Source organism: Gaeumannomyces tritici, assembly GCF_000145635.1.
Source record: "Gaeumannomyces tritici R3-111a-1 unplaced genomic scaffold supercont2.9, whole genome shotgun sequence".
Taxonomy (NCBI): Eukaryota; Fungi; Ascomycota; class Sordariomycetes; order Magnaporthales; family Magnaporthaceae; genus Gaeumannomyces; species Gaeumannomyces tritici.
Window position 1 is genome coordinate 278,850 of NW_008804553.1, and position 12,254 is coordinate 291,103.

At 59.6% G+C, this 12,254-nt stretch overlaps 1 protein-coding gene across 1 annotated transcript; it reads right to left on the reverse strand.

Moving 5' to 3' along the window:
• Positions 1 to 9: 9 nt before the first annotated feature.
• On the reverse strand, positions 10 to 12,222 carry GGTG_12551 (histone acetylase complex subunit Paf400; the record flags this gene model as incomplete). Its single annotated transcript, XM_009230451.1, has 2 exons — positions 11,768 to 12,222; positions 10 to 11,681 (listed from the first exon to the last, which is right to left on the reverse strand). Exons 1-2 carry the CDS (start codon positions 11,820 to 11,822, stop codon positions 10 to 12), a joined length of 11,727 nt encoding a protein of 3,908 aa, XP_009228715.1. The 5' UTR covers positions 11,823 to 12,222.
• Between the last annotated feature and the right edge of the window lie 32 nt (positions 12,223 to 12,254).

Sequence of the window (12,254 nt, forward strand, 5' to 3'; positions counted from 1 at the left end):
AAAAACCCCTCAAAGGTACGGCATCCACAGCGCGTCACACAGCGCCAGGTTCGTCGGCGCCACCGCCTTACTTATGAGGTCGATGACCGTCTGCGTCGCCGGCAGGTTGCCCACGGGCGCCTGGGCCAGACTGACCGCCTTCTTGACAATCATGTCGCTGTTGGTCTGCACCGTGTCCCGCAGCTGCTGCTCCGTCAGCACCCCCGTCCGGTGGCTGCTCGTGAACCAGAACATGACCTCGTCCCGCACAAACAGCGTCAGCGCGTGCTCCAGCTCGTGCTCGGGCTCCGTCAGGCACCGCGCGATCGCCATCATGGCCGCGCTGAAGATGCCCTCGGTCGCGAGCGGGCCCATGAGCGTCTGCAGGTTGGGCGTGAGCCGGAACGGCACCGGCTCCGTGTTCAGGAAGATGGGCCGCTGCGGCGTCATGAACGACATGAGCTCCGAGCCCCAGATGTTGCCCGAGCCCCGCGCGATGTTGATCTTGTGCGGGTAGCGCTTGTCGATGTAGAGTATGTACGTCATGAACGTGAGTGCCGCCAGCTGGTACGAGAAGCGCCGCCGGAACAGCCAGAATTCGGCAAAGTCCGGGTACGCCGCCTGCACGTACTCGAGCGCCACCGTGTGCGGCACCCACTTGTCGCGGATGGCCGTGAACACCTCCAGCCGAGCCGCTGTGTGCTGCTCAGAGTTCTTCTGTACCCCCTCGAAACCGTGCCTGGTTAGCCGCTGCTGCTTCTCAACCTCCACCACTCCGGCGTCGCCTCCACTTACAACTCCTGGCTTGGTGTCCACAAGACCCCGTAGTCTATCCATAGTAAACATGACGGGCTCGTCCTTGGCCATGCCGTTGCGTCGGCAGTGGTCCTCGTACATCCCCTGCAGCGTCATGTACGTCGTGTCCTCCTGTACTATGCGGATGTGCGGCGCCAGCGGCACCATGAGTGGAAGCGTAAACTGCAGATCCCGCTTCCGGCTCTCCTTCTTACGGCCGAGCCTCACGTTGAGCTGCCGGAACAGCTGTAGGATTCGCTCCTCACGACGACAGTGCCTGGCCGCGGGATGTTGGATCGCGAAACAGTGAACACTGCCGTCGTGGCCGCGCATTTTGAGCCGTCGATGCGACCCGCCGATCGTGCGAACAAGGTCCACGTTGGGGAGGAACCGCTCAATCCGGACAAAGTCCTGGTTCCGGTCCTTGTGCTGGAGATACTGCCCGGGTACCTCGACGTCGTCGAACTTCTGGTATCTGAACTCGCTTAGATGTGGCGAGAACGACTCCAGGTTGGCATGGCAAACCCGCCGGTCGAGTTTTTCCTCGAACTTATCGCGCCACCTTCGTAGCTTTTGGATATACTCGTACATGGTGGGTTTAACCTTGACAAACTCTGCTTCGAACGTCGGGCGCGTGTGGGGCGGCAATATCGTCTCAGCGAAACGCGTTATGTTCGTCTCAGTCGGTGCCGGCAGCTTGACGTCCTTGGCGTACGACGTTGGCATGCGGCTGACGTAGGCCAGTCCGTCGTTCAGGAGCGCCACGATGAGCCGGTACGCATCTTCGTCCGGCGGGCACTTGAAGTTCTTATGGATCTGGTCCACCATCGTCTCCATCGACAGCGCCAGTAGCGGAAATGCCGTCTTCAGGACGCTCATGATCTCCTCGGTCAGCTCCCACGGGGGCCGCTTCTGGCCGCCGCCCGTTTGCTGCTGATCGCTAGGAGCAGGGGCCCCATTGGCCGCCGTGGGCGTTGCGGCTGATGCCGATGCCGCTGTTGCTGCCGCGGCGGCATTCGGGGGTGCAGGCGTGGACGACGAAGACACCTGTGGTGCAGGCGTCGCCGCAGCGCCCTCGCCCTCTGCAGCCTCGCTCTTAACTTGTTCCCCGTTGGCCGTACCGGGCCTCGGCGTGCCAGACTCTGCCCTTGCAGTATTGGAGGCGGGCGTCTCGGCCCTGGTCAGCGACGGCGACGCACTGGGCTGCTTGCTCGCCGCAGCCGCCGCGTTGGCAGCCTGCAGCTTCTGCCGCTGGAGCCTCTCCTTGACCTCCTGGTTCTTCTTGATGGCTATCATGTCCTCACGGTTGGTGCGGAGCTGGAAGTAAAGCGCTTGCGGGTACGACTTTGCGATCTTAAGCAAGATGGAGTGTACCCTCGCCGCCTCCTTGTGGCCCAGACCCGTCAGGAGCTGCGGGATAAAGGTGATCCAGTACCACGTAGGCGTGTCACCCTTAAAGTCGTCGAACCCGGCCGCGATGGTGCCCTTGGGGTCGTCCAAGCTCAGCAGCCACAGGATGCGAGAAAGCAGCTTCCGCGACTTGGCGCTGCGGTAGCTTCCCGCGGCCTGCAGGTACGAGGTAAGCGCCTGGCGGGCCGACTGCAGGTCTGTGGGCTCCTCCTTGAACCTGCGCTCGTTGAAGTACCCCCACTCTGCCCAGGCCTTTGCTGCGGTGATATCGAAATACAATGCCGTGCCGTAAGCGTGGTCCGCCTCGTCCTTCTGCTTGAGCTTCTCGAGGAACATGCCCTTGAGCGTGTAGAATTCTGCTTTTTGCGGCGCGCTGAAGTAGTTGAGATTGGTATTGTTGATCACTTCGAGGCCGTTGGTGAGCTCTTCTGGGTTCTGGAAGTGGCACTTGGCCTGCTCACGCAGCTTCAGGAATGCCTCCTGGATCTCGATGTTCGGCAGCAGATAGATGCGACTCAGTTGACCCACACATACATCGGGAAGACTGTGCTTGCGCGCCACGTGCGCGAACCGGTTGATGATCCACGCCGTCTCGTGGTAGCCCCGATACGCAAACGTCGACCCGCCAGTCTGCTGGTTCTGCGGCGGTAGCAACGGTATGTACGTGCTGTTGATTAGGCCAAAGATGTGCTGCCTCCACGTGACAAGGTCCTGCCACGTCGTGATGTCGTCCCACGTGTTGGGGAGCCTGTCGCGCCACGCACCGAGGAGCAGCTTAAGCTCACTAGACTTGCTGTCCAGGTTCTGCAGCGAGGTGCTAGCTAGGCTTGCGCAGATAACACTAGCATCGTGCAACTCGACCAGCTGCTGGAAGTTCTGGAGAAGCGGTATGTGCGCGGCCGTGAAGCGACGAGGCAGTTGGTGCCACTTCCTTATGGATAGCTGTATGGCCTCGTCGCAGACACGCGTAAACTCGGGCAGGCTCTCCTGCTTGCTGTGGAGCTTGAGCAGGGACATGAAGGCCTGGAAGAAGGCCCTTCTCGGCGTCGGCGCGTCCATGACGCCCTTGATGAGGTTGTCAAGAGCCTCGCGGTGGTCCTGGTTAGTCCACATCTCCGTGTTCCTCCAGGCGCACTCGAGCAGAAGATCCTGGAAGTTCTCGTGCTTGGCAAAGTCCTGCAGAATGTCCCATTGCTGCAGCTTCTGCGCGCAGAGCACCCAGTGGTCCTCCCAGAGCATGTATTCGGCCTGCGAGAAGGGGATCACGCCCGTGCGCGCCTTGATCTGCGCGGCCTCGTAGCCTTTTTGCGCCTTGTCCCACATGCCGTTCTGCTCGTACGAGAGAGCCGAGTTCGTCTCGAGGAACTGGCAACGCCTTCGCCAGGTGCCGTAGAAAAGGTCGTCCTCTTGCAGTAGCGCGTACAGCTCTGTGAGGGCATCGAGGTTGCTTTCCCTGGCGTTGGTCGAGTCGACCTCGGGGAGAACCGCCGCCTTCTCCAGCTGGCAGAGCGCCGTGTACCACGCATCAAAGGTCTTAGCTTCGTACTTGAGCACATGCGGCGGCATCTTACACTCGGGCCAAGCCTTTGCCGCGCCTTCCAGGAGGGACTGCACCACGTTCGGGCGCTTGTCGATCTGCCGTGCATGAAAGTCTTTCGTGAGCAGCTGCACCATGCCGCGCTCCAGATCTGACCGCTCCTCGCGGAGGGTTGCTGCCCAGTACATGGGGAACAGGGCGACCCAGAGCTGGTGGGCGAGGGCAGGGTCCGTGTGCTGCAGCTGGGACAGCGGTTCGATGATGTCGCGGACCCTCACGTCGCCGAGCTCCGCGACGAACTTGCGATGGCGCGCCATGAGGCTGTCGTACTTGTCGTCCGCCATGGTGCCGGGCTCCCTCGGGTCCTTGGCGTAGTTGCTGAACCGCTGCGACACGGGCACGATGCGGAAGTCCTCCTGGTGCAGCTGCGTCGGCGTGTTAAGCTCGACCGCACCTAGTAGGAGCTGCGTCGCCTGGCTGAGCCAGTACGAGTCGGCCAGCGTGTCCCAGTTCTGCGACTTGATCACGTAACCGAGCCGGACCGTCGCGACCTTGGGCAGACTCTTGTCGAAAATGGCCATGAACCGGTTGCGCATGTCTACGTCCTGCGCCCTGGTCCCTATGAGGAACGCATGCTCGAGCCGCACCGTCAACTCCGTGTGGGCGATCTTGGGGTCTTCGTAAATGCGAATGACCAGCTCCAAGAAGCGCTGGAGCATCGTCGGGTCCTGGCGCTGCTCAAACGACAGCATCTTGTGGAGTACAGCACACTTCTCCTTGAGCGTCGGCCAGGTGCCCTCGGAGCGGAACACCCAGTTCTCCACCATCTTGAGGATCATGTCGCACAGCGGGATGTTCAAGGACTTGTCAACCAGGGACGCGAGGACACTAAGGAATGGCCGCCTGTTGTCGCCAAGAATCTCCATGCGCTTGGCCACGACCTCGACCGCCTTGAGAATAAGGCCGCTCTGGATCTCGAGGTCGTACGGGGCCATCTCAATGACCGAAGCGTCAGTCGGTCTCTGGCCCATGCTGATGCTCATCTTGGCCTGGAAGTGGGAGACGTGCTCGCGGGCCAGCTTGACCTGCAGCGACTTCATGAGCGCTGGGATGTGGGGGTCGACCGAAGACGGGTCGCGGTTCCCGAGCGACCAAATGATGTTGATGCCCGACACATAATTGGACGCGGCCATGGCCTCGGTCGCAATGCCGGAAAGAAAGTTCACCACCTCCGAGGACTGGCTCTCTGACTCGCCCTCGCCATCGGCGTCCTCCATCTGCACATCGTCAGACGGTACGGGGACGGCATCGAGGACGCGCTTGAGGGTTGGCCGGATGTCGCGGTCGTCGTCATACTTGGGATCGGCCAAGTGCAGGCAGTCTTGAATCTCGGGGTTCTCCGACTTGAGGCACTTCTCGAGTACCTTCTGGATCTTTTCCATGTTCTTAAGAACCCATTCGTCCGACTTGGTGTTGAGGATGATGCGGACGACCTGCAGAGTGTTGATGATGTTTGTGAGAAACTTGTCGTCAAACTTCTCCTTGTCTGTGGGATCCGCCGCCAAGATGCTGCTTGTCTTATCACTCGCGAGGATGATCTCGGTGACGTTGGGGAAAAGATCGACGTCCAGATCGCCCCAGTACTGCGGCTGCAGCAGGTTGTACAGCAGCTGCATTGCCCGCTTGCACATGTCCGTCGAAGGCGGAGGCAGAGTCGGGCCGGGAGTAGATGCCATATCCCTCGGCTTGGCAGACGGCAGCTGGTACCGCTCGCTCAGCTGAGCAATGAACTCGACCAGGTACCGAACCATCTTTTGACGCGCCATTGGCGGGATCAGGAACTCAGCCCTCTCGGTCCTGGTTGTCGGGGGCGACGAGGTAGCCATCTCGGTGTCGAGCCTCCGCTTCTTGGTGGTCGGAGACTCCGACAACGCGCGGCTGGTTCCCGACGAGGACTCTACACCCTCGACCCGGCGCTTCTCCCATTCCCAAATGAGCCACATCATGTTAAGGGCGAGCTTCTTGCTTTCGTTGGACGGGTTGGGAGGTGCCGCAACCTTGCGGAGCGACTGGATCAGGAGGAGCGCAAACTTCTCGCGGGCTTCGTAGAAGAGGTTAGGGTGCTTGACGAGAAACTGGAAGATGCTCGTCATCTGCTGCACATTCTGACCCTCTTCAGCGAGGATACGGCGCGGAGCCACCGCCCAGACGGCGTTGCGGTCATCCGGCCGCGTTGGACAGCGCCTTGGGAGGACGGGGGCCAGCAGCTCAAGTGCCTGCGTCACGAGCACGCGGCCCTCGTTCTGGCTCGTTTTGAGCAGCGCAAAGTATATCTGACTGACAATCTTCGCGGGTGTATCGTACTGGGCAATGAAGTACGAGATGACCACGTACGCTGCGTGCTTGTTGATGACGTCCTCCAGACGAATGTACGCCCAGCCGAACCGGATGATATCCTTGCGAGCGTCCTGAAGACTGGCGTGGTGATACTTGACCAGCATGGCCGACAGCTGCAGCACCTCCATGCGCGTGTGGTCAATTCCAGGCTGCAAGAGATCCTCTTGAGCGTCTCCCAAGTTCACCTTCCAGATCTTGCTGTTAATAGACTCGATCACGGTTCGGTCCATGAGGCGCGGGCCGCCCCCTTGCTCCGGCTGATCCCAGTGGCGCATCACATCCATAGCCACGATGGGGTTGACGATGGAATGCAGCAGGAAACGCTTTGTCTTCTGCGACGCGGCACGGCCAGAGTACAAGTCCAGGCACCTCAGGACAATGGTCCTCCAGAACTCGATCGACTCGTTGCAAATGATGCCCTTGTAGATATATGAGAGCAACGGCTGCGTCATCCTGAACTCGTCGTTCGTAACGGCGTCGACCAGGCTGAAAAAGGCATCGAGATCTTTGGGCGCTTGCTCCAGGGACTTGGTCAGGATCTCGATGAGCTGCTCGCCGGCCTGGCTGGCGGCAAGGCGCAGCTCGGGGGGCAAATCGTTACTGCGCAGGTGCTTCTCGAGATCCTTGCCATTCTGTTTGAGCCATGTAAGGTGCTCCCTCCGCTCCATCCAGGATTTGGAGTCCGGCCAGCCTGAGAGCGCGTCTAGCACGTTGATGGTCTCAATGATGGCGGCGTATCTCGTCTCGCGCCCGTCGTTGATAACGGTGCTGCAAGCGCGTATCAGCTCGTCCACGTGGCTGCTGGCGTGGTCCCGAATGGGCTGGCTCTCTGCGTCCCGCAGCACCTGCGACAGGAATCGCCCGTACTTGATGTTGTCGATCTTGCCAAGCAGCAAGCCCCAGACCTGGTTGGGATAACGGTTAAGATACTTGTACAGCGGCGCCCGGAAGGGGCTGCAGTGGGTCCGCCGCAACTTCTCCTCGAGGTCAAGGACGGTGTCGATCACGCGCTCGAGAAACACGTCGGCGGCCGGTGGAAGCAGGTGGAAGATGTTAAAAACCGCTGCTATGACCTTCATTGTCGGGTGCTGCTCAAAAAATGTGAACGAGATCTGCTGCAGGGAGGCGGGATCGACGAGAGACTTGGTGTGCTCCAGCAGCCGCGAGCCGATTTCTACCTTGAAATACGAAGTGAGGAGCCTGAGAAGTCTTGCCAGGTTGTCTAGGCCGTGGACCGTCAACTGCTTGGCGTTCTGGAGACTAGCCAAGACCGGTCGTAGTCCTGACTGGAGGAGCTCCTTGGGGAGCTTATTGGTGGGCGACAGGACGCCCTTCAAGGCATCGTTGGCGGCCTCAATGGTCGGCCTCGGCTCCTGGTACAGGCACTTGAAAAATACGGACACTATTTTTGTACGATGCCTGTCGTTGGGGCCCTTGGCGAACTCCTCAAACCCCATTGCCGTCTTGAGGATCTTGATGCAAGACACTCTCAGGTTGACAATGTACTCGTGGGTGCGAAACTCGCCGGGCTTGCCGGCAAGAGACTCGTCACTCGCGTCGGCGAGTGCCAAAGATTCCATGAGCAGCCTATTCAGATGATCGTCGAATTGGACAAAGTCGCTCTTGAGCGTCATGTAGTACGTCACGGCGTCGATGTAGCCTATCTGCACCGCAAACGGGAGCGCCCGCAGAGGCTTGCTGTAGATTGGGGCGAGTAGCCGGTCCTTGTAGGGCTCGATGAGCTCCCAGACCTCGGCGCCCGTGGCTTTTGCGATGATCTCCAGCAGGCGCTTGGCCGTCTCACGAACGTGTCGGTTCATATGCGACAGCTCGTTATTCAGCGCGTGGCAGACCTGGGCCATGCGGGGAAGACGCGGCTGTGGCTGGCCGGGCTGGCTGGGCGCCGCGAGGACATCCTCCTTCTTGATGTCTTTGGTTATCCGCTGCAGGAGAACGTCCAAGGTCTCCTGTGCGGACCGGCGCGTCTTCTCGGGCAGATCCTGGGGCATGTCTTTGACCACGTGCATGAGAGCGCGGATGTAGTCCATTTGTCTCCCAGAAACAAACGCATCACCAAGGTCGACCTCGGTCAAGAGGGTGTGGATCCCGAGGGTGCCACCCATCTTCGTGAACCACTCCTCCTCGTAACACCCGTGGCAGAAAGCCGACGCAAGGTGGTTGAAGAAAGGCAAGCGGCCGACTTGGGTCTCGGAACCGAAGATGATGGCGGTCGTCTTGAACACCTCGCAAATTGCGCGCTGAGCGGCGGCGCGGATGTCGGGGTGCTCCGAAGCCAGCGAGTCGAGAATCGCGTCGGAGAGGACCCGCGTGTCGAGAAAGAGAGGTCCTTCTCCAGCCTCGACGACAAAGGAAGTGTTAGACGCGCGCTTGAGCTCCTGCAGACCCCTGCCCACCTCGATGATGGTGAAGTGCCGGCAGATGTTCATCAAGAACAGGTCCATGTCGGCGGCATATTCGGGCAGAGACTGGGCGAAGAAGAGGGCCTTGAGGAGCCTCTTGAGCATATCACCCTGCTCCTCGTTCTTACGAATCGAACGCATACGGTCGTTGGACTCGAAGGCCGAGAAATCGCCATCGACCTTCTTCGCCAGCAGGTCCTGGGCCTGGAGGCGTATTTGGCGTGAGACATCGTCCGCAAGCTGATCAATGCCTATCCTAAGCTTCACCTGCGCGATGATGAAGTGCAGGGCGTGCTTGGTGTAGTACGCGTCCGACTGCTTCGAGGTTGGAGGACCCTTTCCCGGCTTCGGCACCTCCATCAACTTCTGGATGGCGAGCTCGACGCCAATATCCACCGGGAATGCTCTATCCTTCTTGGATCCTATGAGCCGAAGGTCGATGCTTGACCGATCATCCACATACTGCTGGAAGGTGACGGGCAGCGCATCCGTCATGAACTTGCGATTACGGCCGCCGAGCTTGCCTAGAATCCTCATGGTTGTATGCGCGTGGAAGTGGCTGTACGGGTGCGGCTTCAGGTGCTCGAACAGGGCCGTCATCAGGTCATCGATAACCGGGGCCATTATCGGGTCCAGATAATCCGCAGTCAAGTTGTCAACACACAACTCAAGCGTGCGCAGCCCCTGGCCGACTAGTTCCGTGCCGGCGCGAAGGGCCACCACCAGTGGTCTCATCAAATAGCTGAGATGAGGAAGCAGGTTACTAAGACGGGCGGGCACGGTCAAGCACAGCTCGACGTAGAGATCCCGCTCCATCGGCTTCCGGGCTGCCATGAGGAGATTGTTGAGCACATCCAGGAGCATCTCGAGAAGCGGCAGTATCTGCTTATAGAGTTGCTCGAACTTCCCACCACCAATGCTCCTAAAGAGAGACCTCAGCAAGAGGAAGTAATTCATGGGCTCCTCGGCGCGGGTTGAGAGGTCAATGCTCTTGGTGACAATGTCCAGGACGTGCGGGAGCAGGACCGGTTCGTTCTGGGTAGCGAACAGGGTGACAGCCATGAAAGCGAGCTTGAACAACCTCAGGAGAATTGAAGACTTTTTGACATCTGCTGACCCGATGTCCTCGATGCGCTCCATCAGGAAGCGTAGAAGCATGCCGCAAAAACTGGGCGAGGTGGCTTCGCTGGCGAGGAAAAACTGCGGGATGTGAAGGAGGGCGTGGTGATCGAAAATCATCTCGTACAGACGCGGCATCTCCTGTTGGAAGACTTCGTGGAATGTGGCCGGATCGATGCAGTGGAAGACGGTGGCGAAGGTCTCCAGCAGGTCTTTCTCCTCCTTTCCGCTAGAAACCATGTAGAGACTCGCCATCTCGACCGACGACGTCGAGCTCGCGTCAGGGACGGGCTTCTCAGCTTCGTAGTACCTAAATACATAGGCGCCTTCCCGGAAGAGCTTGACGATGACCTGCACCTCCTCGGCGGTGAAGCCGTAGCTGACATCCTGCCAGTGCTGCGGCGCCTTGGCGGGGTCGATGACTTGGCCAGGGTTGCAGAACTTGAGCTGATAAAACGTGTTTTTAAGGCCGTTCATCAGATTCTTGAACAGAAACTTGTTGTCCACTACGGGGTCCGTCCCCCTGTCACGGGGGTTAGACGTCTTGATGGGCATTGCATTAAAGATGTCGATCTCGTCCCACTCGGGGCGCTGGTCCTTGTGTGCAAGGTAAGTTTCCTGGGTGCCCTCCTGCTTCCGGAAGGCCTCGGAGAGCTTGACCGCATTCTCATATTGCCTGTTCATGGCGGCAAACTTGTCACCGATGGCGTTGAGGATCATGATGAGATAGTGGCGAGCGTCCACTTTGTTCGGCATCTTGGCGATGCACTCGGCCATGTTCAACAGCAGCTTCGCGCTCATGGTCTGGAAGCTCGTGCCGGGGAAGTTGTCCTGCAGGTTCTTGGTGTAGACCTCGACCGTCTTGCGGATCTGGGCTGGCGAGAGGTTGTCGCGCACGTGGTGGATGAGATCAGCCAACATGCTATACGCGAGAGGACGCATCGTTTCGTACACGGTCAAGCCGTCGCCGATCAGGGTTCTCTCCTCGAGCAGCTCGTCGATCTTGGGCAGGAAGATCTTCCTAAAATTAAAGTTTATAATGTGGCGGATCGCGACGAGCAGCTCCTTCCGCGCGCTGGAACGCTCGCGCGGGCAGTCCTTGAGCAGGCGCACCACAATGTCGGGGAGAGTTGGCAGGAAGTCGGTCAGCTGCTGCGAGTACTGGCGAAGCAGATACGCCAGGAAGCTCATGGTCTTGACCTGGGCCGTGATGAAGTCGCCAAACGCGGCCCGGTTCTTGATACCCGGGCTCACGCCCGCAAAGATGGTGCCCTTGGCGGCCGCCTCGGCGTGCGCCTGCTCCTGCGCCTTGGCCTGGAGACACAAGACGCCCTTGATCAGGGGCACAAAGGCCTTGACGTTCTGGGGCACCGTGTTGCGATACACCTGAAAGATGGACACGACTATTATGGGGCACTCGGACAGCACCTTGAACGATTGCATCCCCCGAAGAAGCGGTCTCGAATTCTGCTGTTGGTCGAAATCAGGCGCCGGCGCCACCGGTGATGCAGGGCCGGACTGCTGGAAGGTGGTCTGCGAGCTGGACGGGGTGGACGGGCCGCCCGGGGCGCTAGCGACGGCCGAGCCGTTGTCGAGCTGCTCGTGAACAACGCGCTCCATCTGCTCGAAGAGCTCCTGGATCAGGGAGAGGAAGAGCTGGACCTTCCCGGCCATGATCTTGTGCTGGTGGCGCATGATGTCGGATATTATCTTGACGCACAGAGTGGCATTTTCTTCGTTGTCGGTGCGTACGAGGCCCATCAGCAGGTCAACCACCTCATCGGCATACGGTTCGAAGGGCTCGGCGGGGCTCGGGGTGGTCGGCAGTCGGTGCAGGATTTCGAGGACGCAGTTTCGTAGCCTCTGCTCTGGTGCGGCGCTCTGGAATATGCATGGTCCCCTCAAGATGTTGATGAAAGCGGGCATAACCCGCTTGAGGAACTGGGGGTAGATGGCGAGGCCCGAGGTGTAGTGGTCCAGTGTGTCGCGAAGGTTAGTCGCCGACTCCAGCTTCTGCTTCGGGTCTGTGAACGATAGGGTCAGTACGGCGCGTCAACAGACTGCGCAGGCCAGCAGCTACGGCTAGGGGTTCTTTGGGTGGGAGACGTACCCGTCTCCGGAGAGACGAGCCGCTTCACGGCCTCCTCCAGCACGCTGCCCGACATGGCTATGAGCTGTGCCAGTGAAGCCTATGAATTGGCCACATGGGGAGCGGTCGAGGAAGCGCAAGCCAAAAGCGGTTGCGCAACTGTGGGCGGATCGTGGTGGTCGTTTGCGCAAGTCGGGATGTTGAGTTTTGCGAAAGGGACAGCTTCAGCGCAGTCGCGACTTAGACGCCGCTCAGTGACGCGAAGCGAGTGTGCCAACAGGCTTTACGCGGGTGAATGGGTGGATTAAAAGGGTATACGGTTGGGATCGTTTCGTAATATCGTAAAGCTCGACCGCGTCAATCAGGATAGCGAGTAGAGGCAATGTCGGGGGTGAGGGTGCACAGTTTACAGAAGCGTGGTGGTGATGTCGCCTTGCACCTTGCTGAGCAGAAGACCCAGAATTGGTAACTCCAAGGCTCCCCACGCAAGCCACGGCCGTCAAAAAAA